Source organism: Neomonachus schauinslandi, chromosome 10 (assembly GCF_002201575.2).
Source record: "Neomonachus schauinslandi chromosome 10, ASM220157v2, whole genome shotgun sequence".
Classification (NCBI taxonomy): Eukaryota; Metazoa; Chordata; class Mammalia; order Carnivora; family Phocidae; genus Neomonachus; species Neomonachus schauinslandi.
In genome coordinates, this window is record NC_058412.1 from 109175109 (window position 1) to 109202869 (window position 27761).

The 27761-nt window shown below is 45.1% G+C and overlaps 1 protein-coding gene across 3 annotated transcripts in view; it reads right to left on the reverse strand.

Annotated features, from left to right (window-relative positions):
- PTPRA (protein tyrosine phosphatase receptor type A) overlaps nucleotides 1-27761 on the reverse strand; it is a 157711-nt gene that overhangs the window by 9285 nt on the left and 120665 nt on the right. For all 3 annotated transcript variants that reach the window (XM_021689138.1, XM_021689139.2, XM_021689137.2), the window contains 11 exons: nucleotides 22346-22436; nucleotides 20882-20958; nucleotides 17466-17502; nucleotides 13172-13269; nucleotides 11927-12046; nucleotides 11029-11195; nucleotides 10393-10528; nucleotides 9547-9696; nucleotides 8212-8305; nucleotides 7834-7910; nucleotides 7002-7136 (listed from right to left, as the gene is read on the reverse strand). In XM_021689138.1, the coding sequence (XP_021544813.1) occupies nucleotides 7002-7136; nucleotides 7834-7910; nucleotides 8212-8305; nucleotides 9547-9696; nucleotides 10393-10528; nucleotides 11029-11195; nucleotides 11927-12046; nucleotides 13172-13269; nucleotides 17466-17502; nucleotides 20882-20958; nucleotides 22346-22436 (1182 nt within the window). The remainder of the gene's footprint in view (nucleotides 1-7001; nucleotides 7137-7833; nucleotides 7911-8211; nucleotides 8306-9546; nucleotides 9697-10392; nucleotides 10529-11028; nucleotides 11196-11926; nucleotides 12047-13171; nucleotides 13270-17465; nucleotides 17503-20881; nucleotides 20959-22345; nucleotides 22437-27761) is intronic.

The following is a 27761-nucleotide window of genomic DNA, read 5'->3' on the forward strand; positions in this document are numbered from 1 at the left end:
CCAGGGACTCCAGGATCATGACCGGAGCCGAAGGCAGTCGCCCAACCGACTGAGCCACCCAGGCGCCCCTTAACTAGAACAGCTTTAAAAAAATTCTAATTAAGGCTCTTCAACAGGGATTATGTTGGCTTTTACGGCACTGGTGCGTGGAATGAATTTTGCTACCACAGTTCCCTCCCAACACTGACCTCACACAGTTTGCCAGCCAGGACTGAAGACTGGGACTTTAAAACCATTGTACGAGTGCTGAGATTCAAATGGGCTTGAGAGAAATGGAGTGTATGAGCTAGAATCACACTATGACTAGAAAAAGAAACAGTATAGTCCCCTACTTGATGGGTTTCAGATATCTGAGACCCTAGTTTTGGAGGTGAGGCGCAACAAAGAAAAGGGGCCAAATGGAAGAAGGCCATCAGGGATAAAGTTAGGGAACTATTAAGAGAGTCCTCTCTTAAAACTGTGGACAAGGAGTCAGTCAACAGTAAAAGCAAACGGGGAGCCTGCTGTGTGGCTACTCTAATGGGGACAACTCCCCAAGGTGATTACACGTGGTTGGGACCGACTAACCAAGAGGTTAGATCAATGCCGTAGAGTGAGTTTCAAGGTGACACAGTTTTGTAGGTGAAGAGGTAAGGAGACAAGCCTGGTAAACTTACGGCTTTATAAAGTTTATAAAGTTACTTTATAAACTTATTTAAAAAAAACTTTTTTTAAGGTTATTTATTTATTTAAGGGGGAGAGAGAGAGCGAGCGAGCGAGCTAGCGAGCACACGAGCAGGAGGGAGGAAGCAGAGGGAGAGGGAGAAGCAGGCTCTCTGCTGAGCAGGGAGCCTGACGTGGGGCTCTATCTCAGGACTCTGAACTCATGACCTGAGCTGAAGGCAGACACTTAACCAACTGAGCACCCAGGCGCCCCAGGGTTAGGGTTTAAGGGATGATAATACAGAGAAGCCACACAAGACAATTACAGATGTTGGACCAATGGCAGCAACTCATTACACTCAGCCAGGTGAAGGTTACAGGGTTTATTTAATTTAGCTCTCCGAGTGGGCACAATACAAACAGAGGAAGCAGGCTGGACTTAAAAACAAAGCCAACTATTTAAGAGAAAAAGGCAACAACTGAGGGAAATGGCAGTCCAGAGGTGCCTCTCATGGCTGTGGGGAGGCCAATGGCAGAAAGAGTGGGGCCAAAGGCAACAACACTAGTTCAGGAGGCTGAGTTAAGCTGCTGGAAGGCGAGGTTTTGGAAAACCCAACAAGAGCCGCTTCAGTTTAGAGACCTATTGGGGTGACCCTTCTTCTAGGCCAAAGGAGAGGAACCCCCTTCCTTAAGAGGCAGAACGTGGGCCTGAGGAATCCAGCGCAGGGGCCAGCAGTGGCCTGGGGATCCTGCTGAGGAGGGAGATGTGAGAGCACAGAGCTGGAGACCAGGCCTGTGCAGAACACAAAGCAGTTACAAAACGGAAACCTCCTGTCAAGGAGTAGGCTGTGACCCATCTCAGAAGCCATGCTCCACTTAGCAGCTAGATGGCAGAAGGAACGAGGGGAAATGGAAACTAGATTTATTTTTATTTTTTAAAGATTTTATTTATTTGAGAGAGAGACAGAGTGCGCACACAAGCAGGGGGAGTGGCAGGCAGAGGCAAAGGGAGCCTGATGCGGGACTCGATCCCAGGACCCCGGGATCATGACCTGAGCTGAAGGCAGTTGCTTAACCAACTGAGCCACCCAGGCACCTAGAAACTAGGAAATTTAAATTAAGCAAGTGAAACTGTGAGAAAGAAGGACCCAATTCAAGTCTTGGGACTAGATGTCAACATGAAAGGCTCCTAAATTTTGTATGCTGGGTAGATTTTCCCTCACGATCTCAGGAAGCCCGAAGAGGATTTTAAGGAGTGACCACAGTTAGAATTCTATTTTCGAAATGATCTCTGGCTGCTGGGTGAAGAAGTGACTAAAAGTGGGTGGGAGTGGAAGTTGGTAGATGGGCTGTCAGGCTAACTGCAGTGGCACAGGTGAGCGGACAATGGTTTCGAGGAGGGGTCTGTAGCTGTGCTGGAGAGAGGTGGACATGCTCAGCATATGTCAGATCTCACGGATGTGGGAAGGGAGGAGGATGTGGGGACCGAGGAAAGGGGAGTGATGAAGGTAACTACTAGACTTCTGCCATGGACAACTGGGCAGAAGGCAGGACCACTTACCGAGATGGTTAAGAGTGGGGCAGACTAGTACGGGAAGGAGGAAATCATGTTTCATCTGGGCCAGGTGGAGTTTGAGATCCTTAACAGTCATGTGAAGATAACCAGTGGGCACATGGATACACTAGTCCACAACTGGGAAGTGGGGGCTGGGTTAGAGACACAGATTTGGGGACCTCTGGCGTATAAATAGCATTCCAAGCCGCAGGACTAGATGAGGTCCTCAAGGGATAGTGTGTTAAACAACAGAGGGTTAAGGCCTGAGTCTAGGACACTTCAATGATTAGAGGTCACACAGAGGAGGAGGAGGTGGTCACAAAGAAAACAAAAGTTGCTGCCAGGCCAGTGAGGGGTTGATATCGTGCAGTTTAAGCGAAGAAAATGTTCTGAGGAGGAAGGAGGCGTTCAGTATTTCTGATGCTGCTATAAAAGGACCAAAAAGACAAGAGAGAAGAAAGGCCTTTGGAATGGCAAGATGGCAGTCACCACTGATCCTGACTCCAGTACTCCCAGAAGGAACAGGGTGAGGAGAGAACCTGAAGGAAGAAAGCCAACTCTTCAAAGGAGTTGTGCTGGGATAGAAAGGGTGCAGAGAATGGGATACAGAGAGAAGGAACTGAGGGACAGGAGAGAGATGTTTGTTTTGTGAAGACAGGAACGCAACAAGGCACAGGCTGGCTCGGGTAACACAGCGGAGAGGAACTGCTGATGGAGGCGAGGGAGAAAGACCGCCTGAGAAGGCAGGAGGCAGTGCGCAGGCACAGTGGACAGGTGGACTGAGAGGCGAAGGAACCCCCTCCCACTGCAAGCGGAGATGTGAGAGAATGGGTACGGATCGGAGGAGGCTGGTTGCTTGAAGGAGGGAAGATGAGTGTGTTCTCATCTGATTTCTGAAGAGAAGACTGAGCCAGGTTGTGAGATAAGGTGCCAAGAAAATAAAAGACTGGGAGGGAATAACGGATGTTAGCAAGGGAAGGATTATAATAATGACAAGTCCTAAAAACTCTAAAGAGACTAAGGAGGAAGGTGAGAACACAAAGGGAGTCAGGGGCTGAGGAAGTGGAGGAGTCCATGGCTCTAAAAGAGGACTTCAACCACCTCCACTTTGACCTCAGTCTGTATTTTCTGATTAAGTTTTTCTCTCCAGCTTCTCTCTTAACTCAGGTAAAAGACCTGGCAGGCAGAGCATCTAGGGATGGGAACCGAAACTGCCCCTCAAGCAATGACGACTGCCCTGACCTCAGCAAGACCCCACATGACTGGACTGACCCCAAGACAGTGATCGACCTGACCGTTCTGCCCACCTGCACGTACCCACTGACCTTTGTCCCACAACTTCCTTCTATGAACCTAGAACTATTCTCAGCACTTTGGACATAGTCTTTGAGACAGTAGTCCATGGTCTTTCCAGTGCTGGCCTCACTGAAATAAATTCCTCTTCTGTTTCGCCTCTACTGGGCTCTCTGCTTTTGGACTGTCAGTGGCAAGTGGCCAAACCTGGCCTGTTTGGGAGCCCTGGAGCTCTTGCACCCTTGGGCCCTGATCACAGCTCTAGAGACCTGGTGAAGATAAAAACTTACTGGAGTAAGAGGAGGGAAGTAGTGAGGTGAACAATCAGCAGATAGTAAGCAGGGCAGGATGCGGGGTGCCTGGTGCTGAGATCCCAAAGGCAGCGCAGATATGGGCAATGACTTGATTTGAGTGGGTGGCTGAAGGAACCGAGAGGCTGAAAGACCAAGGGTAAATGGATCACCTGAATGGATACTTATGCCTTCAGGAGCAGAAGCAGGCATAGGGGCCACCAAGGGGCAATAAGCCTAGTGTTAAAATCATCAGTAGCTGAGGATGGGAGACAAGAATAGTGCTCAAGTCCAGTAGCAGAATACTTGGGAACGGGGCTTTAATCTCAGATTTATGTTTTCAAGTTATGGATTCTAGATAATGAATGATATCCTAAAGAAGGTGCAACAAAAGCTTTTGTGTCTTTTCTCCTGCTGCCTTTAACCTCCTCCTCCTGGACAGCACCCAGTGTCTTGCATGGTCTGAGGCTGACAAGAGTGATGAGGACACACAGCTTTGTGGGAGGCGTCTAATGCAGTCTCGTTCTACTGACTCTGGTAAATGGAACACAACCTTGGGTTGGGCTGACCCCATGCAGAAACTGCTAGAACTGTTCTGCCCACTTGGATGAATGGTCCAACCTAAGCTATTGAGGAAGCAGGCTTTACTAAGCATGTTGGTGGACCCCTCTGGTTAAGATGGAGCCAGGGGGAGGGGGGAGAGAAACAGGGAGAAAAGAGGATTTTAAGTTTTAATTCTTTTGGGATTTTAATGTATATAAAATTGATAATTTAGGATTATGACTTTTTCCTTGGGACTTTAAAACCAGGTGTGGAGAGTGGTGGTGTCATGTTGTGTAAATGTAGATACCTTTCACTGTATCATTTAGGCTTGTGAGATGGAACAGAAAGGGAAATCCTGTCTTAGGGGGGCAGAGAGGCCTTATAAAGAATGTCATTAATATCCTGTTCTGATTCAGTTCAGTAGCTTCTGAGGGCAAGAGCTGCTGCCTATCTCATGGGCCCTGCAGAGAGGCAATAAGGCATAGTAGGTAGAGGGGACTCCAGGCTTGACCAGTGGGTGGGAGACTGTGTATGTGCATGGCCCTTTTCCCCATCTCCACACTTTACTCTCACTAGGTTTCCTTCAAGGACGGAAGAGCCTGATAATCTGACGGGACGAAGTTGGGGTATTCACTGGGCCACATTTTATTGTATGGCAGCAGGCTGAGAGATGATACTTGTGTTTGCCATCCCAGCACTTCTCCCTGCAATATGGTCCTGCTCATCATAGATCTGGAGGCGGGCAGTGTGGGGATAACTTCATGGAGGTCCATGGTTTATCTGCACCTTCCATCTCAGCCTATTAGAGAGGGCCAGGAGACACGCACCTAGCTTCTGGTAACACAGTAGCTCACTGCCCAATCGCAGAGCCAGGAACTGTGCCCCAAACCTCTCACCTCATCAGTATTGTTATTTATTTATTTAAAAGAATTTTATTTACTTATTTGACAGAGACAAAGCGAGAGAAGGAACACAGCAGGCGGAGTGGGAGAGGGAGAAGCAGGCTTCCCTTGCATCAGGGAGCCCCATGTGGGGCTCGATCCCAAGACCCTGGGATCATGACCTGAGCCGAAGGCAGACGCTTAATGACTGAGCCACCCAGGCGCCCCATTAGTATTGTTATTAATGATAGATGAAGACCTATGAGGTATGTCTGTTGATTAGGGACATGATAGAAATCTGGAAAGAATAGCTAATGAGTCAAATGATTAAAATTGAAATAAAAAAATCTTGACATACAGAACATCAGGGTGTGCAAATATGTATAAAGCTGTATCAAAGTTAAATTGTACAAGTACAGAATGGGGAAGGTGTAGCTAATAACAACTAACGTAAAATATACTTAGTGATTTTTTTAAGATTTTATTTATTTATTTGACAGAGAGAGAGACAGCGAGAGCAGGAACACAAGCAGGGGGAGTGGGAGAGGGAGAAGCAGGCTTCCCGACGCGGGGCTCGATCCCAGGACCCTGGGATCATGACCTGAGCCGAAGGCAGACGCTTAACGCCTGAGCCACCCAGGCGCCCCTACTTAGTGATTTTTCAATTGGTTGTAAATTCAGTGAGTCATAAGTGGGTGCCATTCTTAATTCTTCACCCTGTCACCATGGCACCTCTTCACTATCTTTTGGGACAGACCCCTTGTCACCATCAGTGCTGAGTCCAGGCCATCAGCAGTACTGCCACAGTACTGCTTGCGGAGTGCTCGTTTCTAATCTGTCCTCCTCACTGAGCCAGAGGGACTTTAAAAAAAACACAAATCTGATATTGTCAAGGGCTCTTAAACTGCTCTATAAAGTCCAAACTCTTCACTACGGCTCAGAAAGTCCTTTATCACCAGGCCCTTGCTGGCTTCTCCAGGCAACTTCTCTCTATTCTGATCCCTGTTAAGTCACACGCCAGGTATAAGGAAGCACCCGTTTACCGCGCTGGGCAACCACAACGGAGTGTTTAAGATCATAAACACTGTGTGAACACAGACTGCGCCACCCAGCGTACAGTGAGAGGTGGAGGCAGGAGGCAGGCAGAGAGTGACCCCTGAGATGGAAAGTGCTCAGTAGAGGCTGTGTGGTTGTGACTCAGGAACAGCAGTATGAGATTCTCTACACTGAGGGGGGCTGACCCAAGGGGGCCTCTAAGGTCCCTTACATTCTGACTTCCCAGACAATTCCACTTTTTAACTGACTTGAGAATGCTTTCTTTAAAAGATTTCCTTGTTACTGAATGTTAACTTATAAATTTCGTCTATTATTTCTCAGGCTCTACTGTTTTCTTTTCTGTAGTCTGCAAAGAGGCAACTCATCTTCCCACAGTCTTCTGGTTCATTTTTCTGACCTGAAAGGCAACCTCTTCTTAGGGACACTCAGGAGTTCCACATTAGATCCTTGGTCTGGCTCTGCATCCCTCATTTCACTAGCTCTGCCCTGCCTGGGAGGTGGGAGGAGGAGGTGCTGCACAAAGCTAGGCTCTGGGTAAACCGTATTCAGGAGAGAAGTAAGAGGCAGGAACGGTCTGGGGGCTCAGACCACACTGCTCTTCCAGTCCTAAGAAAAGCTCCTGATTGCTCAGATCAACTGCTCGGATACGGCTCTTTGGACAGTTTAAGCCAAACACAGCTCCCCTCCACCCCTTTTCCTGTGCTCTCTATCTCCCACAGCCCAGGATCTCATTGAGCTCACCTGGCCTCTCTCCTCCAGTTCTGTTAACATGACGATAGAGCAGGATTTCCACTCCCAGATCATTCGCCAGAAGTCTTCAATGGTGTGGAGAAGAGGACCCTGGCTGGCGATGTATGAGTCCTTCTGTCGGTAGCCCTGTAGAGGCCAGGTCGGTGGGAGGAGTAAGGTGGTTTAATCAGGGAGGGGCTAGCGAAGACAGGCCACTAGGATGGGATGGGGCTGCTTGGAGGCAAACTCATCCCAGGCAGAACTCCCCTTTGGCCAAGGACCAAACCCTGTCTGACATGCTAGTCTCTCTCTCTTTTTTTTTTTTAAAGATTTATTTATTTGAGAGAGAGAGAATGAGAGAGAGAGAACACATGAGAGGGGATAGGGTCAGAGGACGAAGCAGACTCCCTGCCGAGCAGGGAGCCCGATGCGGGACTCGATCCCGGGACTCCAGGATCATGACCTGAGCCGAAGGCAGTCGCCTAACCAACTGAGCCACCCAGGCGCCCCCATGCTAGTCTCTTTCTATGAGGGCAAGGGAAAGGGGGGTTGGAGCTGGGATAAAGAGAACAAGAATGGGAAAGACCAGAGGCTTTCAGCCCTTGGCTGTGGTCTGTGCTATGAACTTTTCCCTCCAGTAATTACTGTGGTGTGTGCCCTCTTGTTTCCCCCACCACCTGCTCTCTGGGGCCTGACAGACCTAGTGTGCAGGCTGGGTACTGGTTCTGTATTTGATGAACTGACACAAGCACAATCCTCCCAAGCACTGGGAGTGTGGCAGTGCAAGGCCCAGCCAAATCTCCACGGAGGGTGGGGAGCTCTTGGGGACACAGCTACCACTTACGTCAATGAAGGATGCATTCACGTAGTCCGTGTTCTCCTCACCCCTCTTAACTGGAATGATCACTCTGTTGAATTCATCTGCAGAAAGGACAGAAGCTGTGGCTCCCCAACATCACCTGTCCTCTCCTATCTCTTTTTCAATCTTTCCTTCCCACCCAGGCCCTGGGTAAGTATAATTCCAGCTGGGCAATAGCGTGCCTTTTCCCAGCCCAGGAGGGAGAAACCTTTTGGCCTTCATGCTTTTTTCATCTCCAGAAGCCACTAAAGAACTAAGAGCAATGCCCTAATTCTGGTCTCCAAGTTGATCATGAATTAGTACCTGAGAAGTGGAAGGAGGGACGGGGCACTAAGGCTTTGCAAGTGGGGAGAGAGCTCTTACATGGAATGATCTGTAAAACTCGGTTCTTCTTCATGTTGGCTGGAAGGTTTCCAGTCCGCATCTTGTCATTCTGGATTTTGATTGATGTTAACTTCTGAATGGGGAAGGAAAGGGGAAACATTCCTGATCTCTGTAACTTGGCAAGATTATGCCTGTCAGACCTGCATCTTCAGGCTACTCTGGCTGCATTCTGCTCCTCACTGGAGCCCTGACCTCCACTTCCACATGGTCTTGCTGGAACACGGTTTCTTCAATCATAAGCTCAGTGAGCAAGCCAAGAGGGTTTGAGAAACACTGCCTTGCGGGCTCCTTGTGGACCCTTCTGGGATTCCCTGGGGCTGAAACTTTATGATCCTGGAGCAAGGATCTTAGCTTCATAGGAGGGAGTGTGCCTGCCTTTCCTCTCTCCCTGTTGTTCCACTCCAGAGGCTGTCTTGGACTATTTAGAAAACCTTATTCAAATGCACACGCTCCCTTCTCCTGATTCTGAGGCTCCTTCTTGACCCTTGCTACTTAAAGTGCAGCCCATAAACCAGCAACCGTCTCATCGCATTAGAAATGCAGAATCTCAGGCCCTAACTCTGTTTTTCCCTGCCAAATCAGAACCTGCATGTTAACAGGATCTATGGTAATTCGTGTGCACATTATAGTTTGAGAAGAACTGCTTTAAGGGATGCGTTTTTTCCCATTGCAACCCAGAATCTCTTCTTCTGGGAACAGTTATATTGCCAAGAGTGTGACAAATTCCTTAGGTGTGCTGAGAACCACCATCTAATGGCATACAGCAGAGGTCAGCAAGCTATGGTCCATGGGCCAAATCTGGCCTGCTGCCTATAAATACACTTGCATGGAAACACAGCCATGCTCATTTGTTTATGTAGCAACCAGGCTGCTTTTGTGCTACAGCAACAGTATTAAGCAGCTGCAACAGAGACCATATGGCCTGCAAAGCCTAAAATATCTACTGTCTGGTGCTTATAGGAAAGGTTTGCTGCTGCTGTACATTGTAATACATACAATAATATACCTGTGTGTGTGTGTGTGTGTGTCTGTGTGTGTGTGGGGGGGTGGGCTGGGGGACTTAGAAAAAAAATACCACTGCCAGTTTTTTGTTTTTTTCTTTCCTCCTAACACAACCCAAGTGATTCTAAGTGCAGGACGGGTTGAAAACAACTAGGTTATGAATAAAGGGCCAGAAACCCACCGCTTTAACCACGCACGTATCTTACAAGGGGATTCCCCATTTGTTGCTAAATCTCTAAGAGCCAAGCATTCGATATTCCCCAGAGCACATGGATCCTTCAGTTTGAAAGAGGGAGTTCAGCTCCAACTCACCTTAAACTCCTCCTCTAATCCATTGTTGCTGGTCCCTGGGATTTTGTTGTAAATTTTCTGCAGATGTGTTTCTAGAGAGGTCACTTCTAGTTCTGTATCTCCATAGAGATAATGCTCCAGAAGGGCTTGGTATATGAAGACGTACTGCATCTGAAATGCCACGATGCCCAAGTTCCCAGTTACACACAGCATGGTCTCTGGGGTGCCAGATGAGCCCTCCCCCACCCCGAATTCCCTCCAGTCCACTTCTCCCTTGACCCTAGCAGGTATAAAATTATTCACTCTTGTCCCGGTTCCGTGAGGCAGGACTTCAAATGCATGAAGCCCGCTGGGGGTGCTTAGCTTGGGAGGGAGGGTCCTACTCTGGCAGCCTCCTAGAGTGCAAGCCTGGAGAGAAGGACAAATCCAACTCCCGCTCATTCTCACAGCACAGACTGAACAGTCTGAAGAGGTTGTCAAAGTCTGGTGACACACAAAACCTGGGCCAGCCTCCCTCCCAGTGCTGTGTCCTTTGAACCCCATGTCCCAACCACAGAGCTGATCCTATTGTTGCTCCTGGACATGGCTGAGCTGAGTCACAACTCTGTGGGCGCTGGTTCTCTCAGCTGCCTGCATGCATACTTCTCTCAGGACCTGTTCCTCATCCTTAGAGTCTAGTGCAAATGACACCTGCCTTCCCAACTCCTCTGTGCTCCATGTCTCTTTTAATACATAATTTGTAAGGGTCCTTCATCACAGTGCATGATGATCATTTACAATAATCTAGGAGGCTGAGTAATCCATGAGGCTAGTAGGTGTTTTGATCCTGGAATGCCCCCACCCTCACCTTACCCACAAATCACTCACGTCTGTTTGCACCATCTGGCAGCGCTGTGCCCGGATCCGGCTCACAAAGCCATACACGTCCACTTTGCGCTCTGTATGCATCATGTCCAGCATGGCATCAATGACAACAAAGGTACCTGTACGCCCTACACCCGCACTGTAGCCAGAGAGCAGGGGTGTTACTGAGATGGCCAGCATGCCTTGTGGGAGCATACAGGGAAGGGGTAGCATAGGCCAGGACTCTTTCTTCAGGCCATTACATTCTAATTCTGAATGGGGAATAGCTGGAACACTCATGGAGCCAACAATCCCGCTGTACCCTGGACTCCGTACCTTATCAGGACCAGGGAACCCTGACACTCAGAAAGGTGTGAAGGTTCCAAGCACACAAAGCAGCACTCAATCTAGCTTTCTGGCTTCATAGCAGTGGTCTCCCCACCCCCAATCTTGGAGGACTGCCCTTCCCTCTTTCCTCAAAGGCTCTATACCCAGCACAAAAACTTGAGGAGTCTCTCTGGCTGCTGCCCCGGGACCCTAACAGCTTATCTGCTCTGTGTTAGCCTCCTCTCCTCAGCCAGGGCCCCTGTGCTTTCCTTTGCTCTGACCATGGGAACGGAATATGGTATAAGCGGGGAGCCAAGGGTCAGCCACACTGACCTGCAGTGGACCACGATGGCCCCTGCATACTGAGGGTTACAGGCTTTCACCTTCTTGAGGAACTTGAGCATGCCGATAGGGGTGAAAGGCACCCCAAAGTCTGGCCAGCTGGTAAAGTGGAACTGAGTGATGAGGCGCTGTGGCTTCCTGTTGGTCACGTCGCCCACCTGTGGAGTGAGGAGATCCTGTGTGTTGGCCCTGATAACCTGGGGCAGGTCAGTGCCAGGGGAGCGGAGGGGCGGGGCAGCTTAGGAGCCAGGGCCAGCTGTGGTTGTCAGTAACAATGGGGAAGTGAGAGTCTGTCCAAGGAAGAGTTAACCATGGGGAGAGGATCTCTTCCCAGGAACCCCATGGGGTAAGGCAGGGCTCTTACAATTATTCTCAGCTGACAGATGCGCAAACGTGAAACTCAAGAGAAGTGGCCCAGTCAAGGTCTAGGAACTACTCAATGGCAAGGTCAGAACTGAAATGCAGGTCTCCTGACTCTTGGTGGGCCCTCCTTTTACAGCGCCACCCCGCCCCTCAGCTGAGGGCAGCCTGTGCTCAACCTTCCAGGGCCGCTCTGGAGGACCAAGAGCAGGGGCCACCACATCCTTCATGTCAGGATCCTCTGGAGCAAGAGGAGGTAAGTCAAGTACCCAGATTATACCACCTCCCGAGGCACTTGGCTCATACCTACGATGCTCAAACTCTATCTCAGTAATACTTTTTTCTCCTGCTCATGAAAATGCTTCTCCCTTAGCTTTGACAGAGTTCCCTGAGAGCCCAGATCTCTGGTTTCAGAGTCCAAACAGACCTCACACTCAGTGATTCCTGACCACCCTGAGCAGGAGGGCGGATCACCCAGTCTGTTCTACCCTCTTAGTGGTCAGCAGAGAAAGGAGGCAGGAGACAATACCTGCTGAATGCAGAACTTTCGCACTGTGTAGTCCACCAGGACGGTCACATCCTCTACCGACACACGGATATTCCCATAGGTCCAGCAGCCTTGGTCTGGCCAGTACTGGGCACACTTACACTGGAAAGGAACAGACATGCATCCCCTGATGACCTCAGACCTCCCGCCCCCAGCAGACGTGAAGAACGTGAAGCAAAGGACCACAAAAGCCCATACAGAAGTCCCCAGAAAGTTCCCAGAAAAGGCCTCTTCTCTCACCTTGGTCACTGCAGACTTATTTTACTTTTTTCAAGTTTCTTAGCTTCCATCCTGTTTAGCAGTATCTCTTGACTTTTACATAGCCCCAGCCCTATACTTCTCATTCTTTCCCACCCTGTTCCCTCAGTTCAGGGCAAATTGGAAATTACTTTACCTACAAAATGTGCCCTTCCACAATATCCCAGGTTATGATCTAGGGACAGGCCTGTCTGATCCCCTGGAACCAGCAACCTGCTGAGGTGGTTATCAAGGCAGAATGATGCCTTCTCTGGTGCCTGGGCCTTGAACAGCTTCCAAGAGTTAGAGGTCAGGTTGGAGGAAACGATCCTATAGCCCAGTCCTAATGCTATCCCTCCTAAGCACCGCAGAGCTGCTGATTAACACGTCCAACACCCCAGGGTGGGGATCAAGGTAACTTAAGGGCCATTTTGGGAAAAGACTGTCATGAATGGGGGGGGGGGGGGGGTTCCTCTCTAGAACTTGATCCAGAGCTCAGGACTGGTTCTGGCTGTGACACAGTGATGGGGCTGTCCAGGCATGGACTTGGCAGCCACAGCCACAAAAAGAAAAAGGCACAGGGATCAGGCCAGGGCCTCAGATTCCCTTGCACCCCACAGGTTCTCAGTTTATACAGCTCCCCCTCTGCTGACTCAGAGGAGGTACAGGAAACCAGGAGAATGAGGGATTGGAGAGGCCAAGGGAAAAAAGCTCCTCTGTAGCTTTTCCTTAGCAAATGGCCCAAGTCTTTCTTCCAGGTTGTTTTGAAACCAGGGTGAGCTGTCTGACTACAAGGCATGGGGAATGGACCCTAGGCACACCCCTGAGGTTCACCTGAGACTTCCAGGCCCTAGGAAAGTCTAGTAAGCACACTGGCCTGGGTTCCACCTGGATGAATGATGGGCACAGGAGCCACAAAGAATGGACAGCCCAGGCTCAAACACAGAGGAGTTCCTCTGCTAGTCATGCCTATCTAATTTCTTCACTCACCTCCTTTCTCTCCTTCAGGTTGGTCACCATGACAATGGTGGCTGTGTTTTGTTCCCAGATCATCCTCCAGAAATCATTCACTGTTTCTTCTTTTGGTCCTAAAGTAGCCAATAGCAAAGATGAGGAGAACACATACCAACGGGAAGAAATCTGCTGGGAAATTGGGAACATTCATTCCTGACTTTTGGAAGCCTGCGCCCACATGTTCTCAGCTAAATATCTAATCCATCTATCCATCCCCCCACCTACTAAGTGAACATTTCCCATCCACCCTGTATGTGTCCGGCACTTCACTAGGAAGTGAAGTGGGGGATAGGAGGTTTCAAAATGTAAAGAGAACACAAATAATGTCTCCCAAGGATATTACAGATGAAGATTAGAAATCATAACTGCTCACTAAATACCTATGTTATTGGCCAGCCAGTGAGCTAAATGCTTTATATCTCATTTACTCCTTCCTATCATGCTCTAAGGTAGGTGTTGTTAGCCACAGAGATGCTAGGTGACTTGCTCAAGCTAGAATTTAAAATTTACCACCATCCAGCCTTTTCCAAAAAGCCGCTGGGAGATTTCTAAACAAAAATGAGGGAGCAAACAAAGAGAAAGAAAAGGGATCTAACAGGATAGAGGCTAATGGAATTCCCTGGGTGTTGGTGAAGGAAAGGCTCAGGATGTTAACTCTTGACAGAGGCTAGAGGGCAACTAATCCAAAATGGAACTGAAGAAAGAAGGTTCTAAAAGGACCTCAGGATAAAAAAAATAAAAAAATTAAACTTTATGTTTCTGAAGGTACTGAAAGGAAATATATACTTCTAGTGGAGAGTCTGGGGGAGAGTGGAGTCAGTGCTAGGTATATAAAAAACTAGTGCTAGGTATATAAAAAGCTAAGTAAACGGGGGGGGGGGAAGGTAATTATTAACTCTTGGAAAAAAGGAAAATCAAAAGCTGTATAAAACATATAATACTTCAGTTGTAAATAATATTCTTTCAGCCCTAAATTGTGATTTAACTCTACTGGGAGAATGGGGAAAAGGGACATGTGTATGCATATCTGTCTGAGTGTGAGACAGTCTGTAAGACGATTAAGTAAATTATCATCTATCATAAGAGGTCATCAACAGATAAAAATGGTTGAATTATAGTAAAAAAGTGAAGAGGAAAGGGGGGAGAACTTTGTTTTTATATGCCTTGTAATACCTTTTTGACTTTCTTAAACTTAGTAGTAAGAAAAACAAATAATGACAGAGTGGACACATGCCAACAAGATGTACAGAGGTAGAGTTGTTCCACTGCCTGGCAAAGTTAGGAAAAATCTCCTGGAAGTGGTGACAGTTGAGCCATATGTTAGGGTAGATGAGGTGGACAGGAGTTTAGAAAGGGGATAGAGGGGGCGCCTGGGTGGCTCAGTTGGTTAAGCGACTGCCTTCGCCTCAGGTCATGATCCTGGAGTCCCAGGATCGAGTCCCGCATCAGGCTCCCTGCTCGGCGAGGGGTCTGCTTCTCCCTCTCCCACTCCCCATTTGTGTTCCCTCTCTCGCTGTGTCTTTCTCTGTCAAATAAATAAATAAAATCTTTAAAAAAAAAAAAAAAAAAAGAAAGGGGATAGAGGGAGAAGAAGTGCTCCAGGCAGAGGTGCAGGGGACAGCAGCAAGAAAGAGCATGAGATTTCCAGGGACTATAAGGAGTTCAATGGGGTTATAGTGTAGGGTACATGGAATGGTAGATAGAGGTGGAAAGACAGGTATCAGAATCTAAAGGGGTGGAGGCCAGATTAAGGAAGGCTTGTTGTATACATAATGGAAAATCGTATGGTTTTCATGAGTCCTAACAAGAGTTTTGCATCAATAAAGGCCTTTCTGGTGGAAGAAATGCCAGGAGCAAGGCTGGGACCTAGAGGATCAATCAGTTAGGTTACTACAATAGAGCCGGAACAGAAGATGGGAATAAGGCAGTGTGGCAGAGGACCACTCATATTCAGAGCAAGGAACAGGTAGGAGATCTGGATGATCCCAAATCTGGTTGATTAGATGAACTGCTTTCCATTCATGGTGATAGCCAGAGAATACAGGAAAAAAGCAGTTGGGGGTGGGGGGGGGTGGTGAAGAAGAGACATATTTTAGTGAGGTCTCTTTCTTTTTTTTTTTTTTTAAGATTTTATTTTTAAGTAATCTCTACACCCAATGTGAGGCTCAAACCCACAACCTTGAGATCAAGAGTCTCATGCTCCACCGACTGAACCAGCCAGGAACCCTAAGACATATTTTAGTTTTTGATGTTGAAGAGTATGTGGAGGTATCCAGGTGGTGGGGTAGAAAACTTATTTGAAGGGGCACCTGGGTAGCTCAGTCAGTTAAGCATCTGCCTTCGGCTCTGGTCATGATCCTAGGGTCCTGGGATTGAGCCCCATGTCGGGCTCCCTGCTCAGCGGGGAGTCTGCTTCTCCCTCTCCCTCTGCCCTAACCCCCCTTCTCGTGCACTCTTCTCTCTTTCAAATAAATAAATAAAATTAGGGGGGAAAGAAAGAAAAGAAAGAAAAGGAAGGAAAGGAAGGAAAGGAAGGAAAGGAAGGAAGGAAGGAAGGAAGGAAGGAAGGAAGGAAGAAAAAATAGCTCAGAAGTTCAAGAGAGTCAGCAGCCAGTCAAACAGACGTGGGTATTAGATGAGGTCTCTCAAAGAGAATACAGAGGAGAAGAAAAGAAGGGTCAAAAAGAGAATGTTGGAGATCTTCAGCATTATTCAAGTTCAGACAGAAAAAGCCTTGGAGGAAGACTAAGGACGAGCAGATGGAGAAGCAGAACTGAGAAATGGTGCCATGAAAGACAAGAATGGGAGTTTCAAGGAAGTAGTTATCCACAGATTTGGGGAGAAACTATATTTAAGAGGGCGAAAGAAGAATAAGAGCCAGAGAAGGAATATTTAGAAAAGTGAGAAAAATCAAGAACTGAATGTCAGGAAATAACAGAGGAGAATTTCAAGGAGTGTGAAGTACTGTGGAGAGGTTCAAGAGGATGGGAGTCTGAGAAAAGGTCCATCAGAAAATCATAGGTGACCTTAATTCAACAGATATCTTAGCATCAACAAGGCCCCATGGCAAATAAAGCAAGGAAGAGATTGCACATGACTGTTGGTGCTAGAACGATCAATGAGTAGGAGGCAGCTGAGCTGTGCTTCAGAGGGGAGACCTCACTTGATGGATGGCTACAGAGGGTGAGAGAAAGCAGAGCCCCGGTTAGGTAATGGCCAGGCCCCAGTGGGAGACTGTAAGGGCAAGAAGGATCTAAGGTTTTTCTCAGCCACCTTATTTTACCTCTTTGTTTGTTTTATCTCTACCATGGTACTTGTCCAACAGAACTTTCTGCAATGAAAATGTTTCATATCTGGACTAATATGGTAGTCTCTAGCCACATGTAACTATTAAGACTTAAAATGTTACTTTTATGATTGAGAAACTGAATTTTAAATAGCCCCATGTGGCTAGTGGCTATTGTATTGAACAGCATAGCCACTTACTAGAACTTCCGTTAATTTTGGTGTAAATTGTCCTCTACCAACTAAAGACCCCAAAAAGGCATGGACCATCTCCTGTTTTATTCCTCTACATATCCCTATCACCTAGGCCAGTGCCTGGCACATAACAGATGGCCAATAAACATTTGCTGAATGGCTAAATAAATGGGCTTTGATGGACCATAATAACATCAATTACTTTATAGTGCAGCAAACATCAAGATATTTTTACTAGGATCCCAAAGATGGAGGACACTTATTAAAACCTGGACCTATGGAAATGTATGCAGAGCACGTAGAAGGCAATGGCACTAGGTCCCTGCTCTGAGGGTTCCTAGACCACTTTTCTGTGAATAATAGAGGAGCTCTTGCCCAACAATTGGGGGAGGAGATGAGCCAGCCTGGACCCTGTGAGGTGGCCAACCCTCTCTGGAGACTGAATCCAAATTCAAACTCTGAGAAGCCTGGCTTGAACCTAAGGTTCCCATTAGGCCCCAAGACAGAGGACCTCATTAGACTGTGGTATGTGTGTGCGTGTGTAGCCTTCTCCAGTCTTCTTTATGCACATACACAAAAGGACTTCTTAAACGGGATCCCTGGATACTAAGTCATCAAGATGAAGGCCCTTAGTTATAAATGAGCAAGGCAGATTGTACTTCTTTCAGGTGATAGTAATGACAGAAAAGTTACTGCGTTCTGATTAATCTATTTAGTATCTGAAAGAAAGTCCAAATACACTAATGAACTCATGGTTAAGCCCAAAAGTAAAAAATTATCATTACTTTACCTTGTGCAGCAATGAATTTGTTCTTTTCTTGGTAGCCCTGAGGGTAGGGTGGGGGAGGAGTGAGGGATAAAAAGAAAGTGAGAACCAAAAATGGATAGGAATGATATTTTTCAGACTCCCAACCAGTTAACAAAGCCTCCCTTGTGAAAAGGTCCAGGCAATTAACAAGATTTTCATTCTAGAAATTTCCAAAGGATTAGCTTTGGATACCAGGAATCAAAGATTACAAAGATCACATGGTCTAGGTAGTCTTCTCAAAGTGAATTATTAATGAACACTGGTGTAAAAACATCCAAATACCAACACCTAGGCTAGACCTTGTTTCTGATGCTTTCTGAGCAGCTGACAATCTAGGTCTTAGTGTTAACCCTTCAAGGTAGAAGCATACTGTGGTGGTTCCAGGGATGAAGCTGGGCCCACATCCAGAAGGAAAAGGGGTTCAATTCTTCTAAGGGGTTATTTCCTTGATAATGCTTTACTCAGGTGCAAAAACCTTCAGGGAAGAGCCTGTGGGTATGAGGAACAGTTCCCAGTGTCAGACAACAGGGTTCTCCATTATAGGTCGTGGAGGACAAGAAGCAAAGGGGCCTGGGAATGTCACTTAACAAATAAGGAAGCTTGGAAAAACTAACAACTGGCAGTATCTTTCTTTTTCAGTTTTTACTGTTTTAGTTATACATCTTTCAACCTCACTGTCTAAACGTAGTGTTCACTTGAGAAGTCCTAGGTAAGTGAAAAATCATCTGACTTAAGGATTATAAATCACCCTCTGTTGCTTGAAGACAGCCATAAGATGGGCCATTAATGAGGGAGGAGGCAGCTTCACAGATGGGACACCATGTCACACCAAGATGACGATGTGAAATACAAGTCTGCAAGGCAGTGGCAGAATAAAGGAAGGGGCCTGAGTCTGAGAAGCCACGTCCTATTCCAGTTCAAACAAGAGCAGGGCAGGGTTGCTTCCTAGCACAGAAGGAGAAAGCTTTAGGCCTCGAGAGATGGACATATTTAAAGTCAGTAACAAGAAGCTTGTTAAAATTTTTCTTGAGAAGGAGAATTTAAGTTTCTACAAATATTCTAAGCATTAGAAGACAGAAACTGAGAAAGGCTTAATTTGTTTATAACTAAACTTGTCATTAAAACTGAGAAACTCGGGGCGCCTGAGTGGCTCAGTCGTTAACTGTCTGCCTTCGGCTCAGGTCATGGTCCCAGGGTCCTGGGATCGAGCCCCACATCGGGCTCCCTGCTCAGCGGGAAGCCCGCTTCTCCCTCTCCCACTCCCCCTGCTTGTGTTCCCTCTCTCGCTTTGTCTCTGTCAAATAAATAAATAAATAATCTAAAAAACAAAACAAAACAAAACTGAGAAACTGTTGGAATGTGTTAAGCCATATTATATCCCTGCTCCACGAGAAGGCACTAATTTCTCATAGGAGCATGTGGGCCATGAACAGCTTAAAAGCACTGTTGGAGGGCCCAGCCCCAAAGTGCTTCCTATCCCAACCAAGAGTGTGCCATATGTCCCCTATGAACGCATGCTGACATTGTGATATGGCAGCACTGCTTAACCAGTAAGGTATAACTAGAATGAGGCAAATGTACTCTTGTGTTATGATCAAGGGAAAGAAAAATGTGGCTCCCTGGTTCCTGAGATGTCTCTGGACTCTGAAAGTCAAATCCTAGGCTAGCTCTAGGGGGTAGCTACATTCCTATCAGTTAAAAATTAAAACACTTCTAAAGACCCTACTCTAAAGACATCTAGAGGTAAGTGAGGAAACTGGTCCCTCTTAAGACTCCAGGCTAGAAGCCTACTTGCCAAATGTGCCACTGTCTGTTTCATCACCTCCTGTGACCAATGTCAGGTTTGCTTTTGGACCTTTGTGTTTTCCAAACCACAGGTCTCATTCTCCCCTGCCTGTTGCGACCACTCCATGGTGCTGGGTACCACTTCTCTTCAAGATTCCCATATGATCTTAGCTCTCTGCAAGAAGGGCTTGGTAAGGGATTGCCAAGCATGGAAATGGGGATTAACTGTAACTGGACAATAAGGTTCTTATTGGGATGAACAAAATGTTTTAGAAGTAAGCGGTGGGGTGCCTGGGTGGCTCAGTTGGTTAAGCGTCTGACTTCGGCTCAGGTCATATCTCGGAGCCCCTGTGCTGGGCTCCATGCTCAGGAGGAAGTCTGCTTGTTCCTCTCCCTCTGCCCCTCCCCACACTCGTGACATCTCTCTCTCTCTCACTCAAATAAATAAAAACAAAAAAAAAAGAGGTGCAAGTTTCTTTGAGGTTATGAAAATATTCTGAAGTTGACTAGTGATGATCGTACGTATCTGTGAATATTCGAAAAACCAGAGCTGTAAACTTTAAATGGGTGAAAATTATGGTATGTGAATTACACCTCAATAAAGTTGTTTTGTGACCTGCTTATTTCACTTAGCATAATGTCTTCGAAGTTGTAACATGTATCAGAATTTCCTCTCTTTTTTGAGACTGAATAATAGTCCATTGTATGCATATACAACACTTTACTTATCCATTCATCCACTGAAGGACACTTGGGTTGATTCCACCTTTTGGCTATTGTGATTAATGCTGCTGTGAACATGGTGTGCAAATTCTATAGGTATTCTCTTCATACATCCTCCTTCAGTACTCAGGCTTACTCTTGCTAGCTTGTGCTCACTTGTGCGCTCTCTTTTTTAAACTTTCTTTATCGGCTCCTCACACAGCCTACAAAACATATTCAAGTCTCTTGGCCCATTTCTGTAAACACTCTCTAAATCACCACTAAAAAACCTCCTCCCAGTTTCAGCTCTTCCCTTAGGCTTCCCTTTGGTTCATACTAGATATAACTAACCAGACTTACCTGGTGTCAGATATTCTTGTCCTGTTCTTCTCCCTTACTTTTACCAAAGATGGCAAGACCTGCTTTTGTTCTTAGTTATCTGAATAAGCTCAAAAAGGATTCACTGACTCTTACAGAAAAGTACACATTTAGATTTGCATGGGAAATCTTTGGGAATGACTACAGGGTAAGCATAAGAATACACATGAAACTATCTGATCTGTAAAAAAAAAAAAAAACTGTTTTGGTCTTGGGGTGCCTGGGTGGCTCAGTCATTAAGCATCTGCCTTCAGCTCAGGTCATGATCCTGGGGTCCTGGGATCGAGCCCCACACTGGGCTCCCTGCTCAGCAGGGGAGCCTGACTCTCCCTCTGCCTGCCGCTCCTCTGCTGTGCTCTGTCAAATAAATACAATCTTTAAAAAAATTTTTTTTTGGTCTCTTAAAAAATTTAGACTCCTCAGAGAAAACTTGAAATGACAAATATTCCTTCTAATGTGCAGCCGGGAAGGAGCCGGTAGATGGTAGCCAATAGTCATTCAAGGTAATAATGAGAAAAGCTTGAGTTCCTTACATTGATGAATGAAGCATTGATGTAATCAGAATCTGGAACTCCTTCAACCGGTGTCAGATGGACTCTAGAGTGATCATCTAGGGAAAAAAATTAATGTTTCAGTTAATGATACAATCAGGCCAGTTGAGACATCTGTGCCTATGTGCACAGAGACACACATGTATTAAGATGTTACTGCAACATTGTTTATAACAGGGGCGCCTGGGTGGCTCAGTCGTTAAGCGTCTGCCTTCGTTTGGCTCAAGTCATAATCCTAGAGTCCTGGGATTGAGCCCACATTGGGCTCGCTGCTCAGTTGGAAGCTGCTTCTCCCTCTCCCACTCCCCCTGCTTGTGTTCCCTCTCTCGCTGTGTCTCTGTCAAAAAATAAATGAAATCTTTTAAAAAAACAAAACAAAACACAACATTGTTTATAACAGAAAAAATGTGGACACATCTTAGCCATCATTCAGAGACTAGTTAAATAAAGACAGATCCACAACATGGAACAGTAAGGAGCTGATAAAAAGGAAAGTGAGTATTTCTGTTTCTTGACAGATGAACTGCCAATATACATTTTTTTAAAAAAAGATTTTATTTATTTATTTATTTGACACAGAGAGACACATCGAGAGAGGGAACACAAGCAGGGAGAGTGGGAGAGGGAGAAGCGGGCTTCCCGCCGAGCAGGGAGCCCGATGCGGGGCTCGATCCCAGGACCCAGGGATCACTACAACCTGAGCCGAAGGCAGACGCTTGACGACTGAGCCACCCAGGCGCCCCTGCCAATATACACTGTTAAAAGAAAAAAGTCAGAGCAATGTAATAAGGATACCAACTACATTTTAAAAATATGTGTAATATATGTATGCATATATTCACAAGTGAATAAGAAGACATTAAGACATTAAGTATCTATAAATGCCTCATACAGTGGTCTCTAATATATTTTGCACCCAAAAATACACCAGAAATTTTTTTAAAGGATAAACTTTTTTTGAAAAGGCAATTAAAAAAAACAAAGTTCAAACATTTTGCTGTCATATCCCACTGGATTATACATATATCCCATTCTGGAGACCACTGGCTTAGACAAATGTCTGTTACAAGGTTATAAATCAACTGATTAGCAATGACTAACTCTGGGAAGGGGCTATGAAGAGAACTCTGTATTAGGATTTCTTTGCCATAAGCACTACAAAACACCATTAACAACCACGGACATCCTATCTGGTTCCGGTGAAACAGCTCCTCTTGACTTAGAAACTTTAGGCCTGCCACAAAAACCTGGTCAACCTCCCTGACTGAACTTTATGAGCACCTGCGTCACTCTGGGTAACCATAAAGCCTCTTCCAGCCCAAAGGCTTGACCCCACTCTTACTACCAGCCCTCCTATGATCAACCACAAGATTCTTTCCACCCTCAAAAAATCTGGCTAGAGATGCAGTTTCAGATTATATGCCAGGAAACTCTGCAAACACTCACAAGGCAAGATGTTTACATATCGATTTTTTTCCTTGTTTTCCTCCTTGGAGGCAGCTTCACAGGTGGCTTGGATAGGACAAGCAGGGAGAGCCTAGAAGGTTAAGAGAAATTAGAAGAAGTTACTAAAAGGGATAAACACCAAACATGCAAAATGCTGCACCATTCCCTGATCTGACAGTAAGTTCTACCCTAACTTGGGGGACAAAGATGGGCCCAGGTGAACACTTGCAGCCTAACACAGAGAGTGCACCTCTCCTCTAAACAGCCTGCAAGCTCCTTAGAGTTTAACACCAAGAATCCCCTGGGGGCGGAATGCCCTTACTGTTACTATAAGCGCAGCATGCTCTTTATATGATTACTGTGTGGTTAGGGACCTGTTATAATGCGGGGTCAAAATGGACCACCCCTGTAAACAGGAATGGGGACATAACTGAAGGGATGGGCCATTTATCCCCATGTTAACTAACATGCGAAGATGAGAAGCATCTCAGAGTGAACTACACAGGAGGGGTCTGGATGGTCAGCTGAGTTAGGCCCTCTCTAAGGACCTGAAGGGAATGACAGCCCAGTTTCTAGTATCATGCGGCAAGGAAGCAAGGACAGGCAGGTGGATGGGAGAACATATACATGGACGCAGCAGTTAGGAAGCAGAGGATTAGAGGGAGGTGACATTGAACCTGCAGTAGTTTTGGAGCAAATGTAAATTAGCTAGCACTGAGAAGCGTGGGGGTAAAAGTAAATGGTTTGACATGAGACAGTCTGGACTGTATGAACTTGAGAAAATTTGTTGAACTTTCTAGGACCACATTTCCTCATCTGTAAAACTGGGTTAATAATATCTGCCACATAAGAAGTAAATACCATAATCTCAAGTCTAGCACAGAGTAAGTATTCAATAAATTAGTTTTATAAGATTGGGAAGCTAAGCTTTACTATTTGAACCACTTTCCTCTTATGTGTTCGATATATTCAAAAATAAGAAAGCAAAAAAGGAAATAGTTCAAAATTCCAACCTAGACAACCTTTCTGACAAGTGATTTGGAAATATGTTTTATGAGCCTTAAAATATCCATACTTTGACCTAGCAACTTCACTTCTGAGAATCTAGCCTAAAGAAATAAAAATCTCTTTGTTCACATTATTTATCATTGTTTGGAAAGACCCAAAACTGAAAACAACCTTAGTATTCAGCAGTAGGGGAACAGTTAAGTAAATTATGGTTCATGTATTACTTTTCATTTGTTTTTTCAAGATATAGATTAGGTACCTATTAGGTACCAGGATAAATACAGAGCAAATACTGGTGAATCAATCATATACACAGTTCTTGTTCTCAAGGACAATACAAACTTGTGAAAGACATTAAACAAATAAAACATATAAATTACATAACGTGATAAATACAATGAAAGAACAGAATGCTATTACAGAAGTATCAGAAAGCCTAAGAAATATCCAAATTTAGATTAAGGGTAGGTCTCTATGACGAAGGAGGAGTGTGAAAAATAGCATTTGAGGCACAGAGACCAGCATCTATGATAACCTAGAGGCAGGAGAAGGCCTGGCTGTGTGAGCTAACTGAAAGGTCAGTGAGGGTATTATATAGACAATGTGGGTAGTGGGGATGGCAAGAGGAAGTGGATGAGAGGGGTTTGGCAAGGTTAGATCACACAAGTCCATGTAGGTCCCTGAATGGGGAGTTTGAATTTTAAGTGCACGAGGAAACCATTCAAGGTCTTTCAACTGCAATCCAGTTTACATGTTAAAGAATCACTCTGGCTGCTATGTGGAAAAGGGACCAGGGGGAAAGCAAGAATAGGACCAGGGAAGGATGATGGTATAAGGAAAGATGCATCTGACATACATTCTGTAGTTAGAGATGGAATGAAGGGAAGGTGGGTTGGGGAGAGAAAGAGACAGGAATAAAGGATGACTCTCAGGTGTCTAACTTTGATAATAATAAAAAAAAATCATTAAATAAAAGAAATGCCAGCCTTAAAAGCAACTTGTTTTTCCAGACAGATGCAAAAGCTTTAAGAAGGGAGCAAATACACTTCCTGGGAACCAGCAAGATAATGGTAGTAGAAATTAAAGTGGAAGACCCTAACATGAGTCAGGGTCTCATACTCCGTCTGCCTTCAGTTACTCGAGAGTCTCCTTTCGGAGTTAAAATGCTGCTGGTTCTGTATGTCATTTTACTGAGAGAGGCAATTCTTTGGACCCTATGCTGCCAATACATAAAGGGGAAAAGAGAGTTTCCTGGGCTGGACTCTTATGCACAGAACAGAGACCTTACTTAAGACTGGAGTTTCCCAATTCACCTTTGGTTTGCCTTCTTCCAGACACGGTAGATTTCCGTAGGTTTCCGCCCTGGTACAGGGCAGGATGAGATACAAGTTTTTAATGCCTTCATAACTAAGCCAGAGGCATTATTTTCCCTGTACACCCTTGTCTAAAATGATGTAGAAAAGAAATAGTGACAGCAGGACTTTTGAAAATAGTCCTCAGGGATTAGTTATGACAATGACCACACCTCATAGTCCTATGAGCATTCCTAGCTCCCCACAGTCATGATGAAGAAAAACTAGGGTCTCCACCCAGGCTGAGACCCCTAAAAGGAAAGTCAGGAAGAAATAGGAGCTATTGTTCGGCAAGAGAAAACAAAGGGCCTGCTCTAGAGAACCTGGTGTTATATGCGAGGGGTCAGACTGAAGAGCCTGTGGCAGGGATGAAAACAAGGTGAACCCTATTCTTTTAGCTTCTACTCTGAAAAACCTAGCTCACAGAGCTAGGCACAAGCAGCTGACCCAGGCTACCAGATGTTAAAATCTCTAGAAACATTAGGTGGCATCAAAGACCATTTCATCCCTTGCTTAAGCCTTTACTGGGGATAAGGCTATGTATGAAATCGTTTTTTTAAAATGTCAAGTTTTTAAAAAAATTGTTTTTCAATCTTTACATTTATAAAAAAGAAGGATATCCATTGCACAACTTAACTTAGAAGTTCTCTTTGGGCCCTTTCTCTTCATATCCTCTTTTTCTCCCTCCCACAAGTAAACTTAGAATTTTGTGTTATCATCACCTTGCTTTATCTGTATACCATGCACTTTGTATCCTCAAACAATATATATATTTTTTGTTCAGTCTATTTTTTGATAAAAGTGGAATCATAATCAAATGCTGACGTTTTTTTCTTGCCCAACATTATATTCTGAAGATTCACTCAGGCTGTTCCAGGTAGCCAAAGTTCATTCACTTCAACTACTCTGAAGCACTCTGTTTTGAGACCATACCAACATTTATTTATCCATTCTACTACTGATGAATATTTGGGTTGTTTACAGTTAATAATCCTGCCTCAAACACTAATTTGTGTTTCCTCATGCACACATACAAGCATTTCAAGTACGAGAATCTTTACCCTTACCAGATAAGGCCAAACTGTTTTTTCGAGATAACTGTACCAATTTACACTCCCACCAGCAATATAAAGTGTTCCAGTTGTTCTGGATCTTCACCAACGTTTGCTACTGTCAGACTTTAAATTTATCAAATGTAGGCTTAATTTACATTTCTCTGATTATTAATGAAGTTCACCATCTTTCCACAGTTTACTGGTCAAAAGAGTTCCCTCTTCTGTGAAGTACCTAGTCAAGTGTTTCCCCTATTTTTCAACAGGATTGTTTATTTTCTTATTAATCTGTGGGAGTTCTTTATATATTCTAGATATTCATCCTTTGTCAGTACAAACGTTACAAATATATTTTACTAAGCTTGTGGCCTGCCCTTTCTTATTTATTTATGGACAGAAGTTTTGCATTATAATGTAGCCAAGTTGATTGATCTTCCCTTTATCAACATTTTAAATCTTAAGAAATCCTTTTTTACTGTGAGATCATAAGCATATTTCCCTCCATTATTGTCTCTATGTTTCATTGTTTTGTCTTTTAAATTTCAGTATCTACACCAACTGGGACCAGTTTTTTGTTTGGTATGAGACAAGAATTCAACTTCATTCTTCCCATGGGGTTACCAACTGTCCCAGCACTACTCATTGTGAAGACCATCCTTTCCCCCACCAAACTGCACAGCCTTTGTGCCATAAATGGGTTTCCACTCACACACGAGTGCTTTGGGGCTATTTTGTTCCAATGGTCAATGCATCTAGCCCAGTGCCAATACAGAACTGTCTTAATTTTATAATAACTCTTTATATCTGGTAAGGCAGGTCTCCTCACCTTGTTCTTCTTCTTCAGGAATGTCTTGGCTATTCTTGAATCTTTTTCTCCTCCATATATATTTTAGAATCAGCTTGTCAAGTTCCACAAAAAACCTGTTGGGATTTTTATTGGAATTGCATTGAATCTATATATCAGTTTGGGGAGAATTGACATCTTTACAATATTGAGCCTTCTAATCCACTGACCTTAACTCTTTACTAGTTTAGGATTTTTCTTTAATGTCTTCAAATATTTTTATAATTTTCTCCAAAGATTTTACAAATATTTTGTTAAATTTATTCCTAAGTACTCTACACTTTGGATGCTATTGTAAATGGCATCTTTTAAAAATTATTAGATTTTTTTGATCATGGCTTATGTATAGAAATGCATTAACTTTTTATCTTGTTTTTGTATCTATCAACCTTGCTAAAGTAACTTATTAATTCTAATAATATATCTGATGAATATTTGGATTTCTCCAAGGACAATATTCTCCTCTGAAAAAATGCATATTTTGTTTCTTCCTCCTCAATCCTTAATACCTTTCATTTCTTTTTCTGCCTCATTATGCTGCCTAAGATCTCCAGTACAGTGCTGGGTCTCATTCTTTTCTAAATCCAAATCCGCCTGCCAACACTCTAACTTGGGAGTCATCAATGCCCGAGCACTCTGCCATGACGGGGAATATACTCCCTTTTAAGGCAGTTCATCATATCTTGGAAAGTTCTGTTTAGAAGGACACAAAAGCCAGATACACATTTCTTTTCTATTTCCCTTGTCCTGACTAGTGGAAAACCCAGAGGTCAGCTAGAGCCTTCTCTGTCCCTTGGAAACCCTTAACCCCCAATTCCCTGGACTGTTGAATTCCAAAGCGCCTGACACAGTTCCTGCTGATTCCCATAGGCCTTCGGCTCTGATTCATTTATTTCGAGACAACTTGTCAATGTAGAGGCTACTTGGCCTCCACCTCACTCTGACGGCACACAGTTCTTCTTAAATTTTCAAATTACACACACATGCTTCTCCACCTGGAAGTCCAAGAATTAAGCTGTCTCTACAAGGATGCAGACTTGCAGCGAGGAGGGTGTCACATCTTGCAACGCACACATTTGGATCATCTCACTGGCTCCACTCTTCCCTCTCTTCTCTGTCCTATCCCCTTTCTCTCAGGAACTAACTAAATTTTGCCGCCT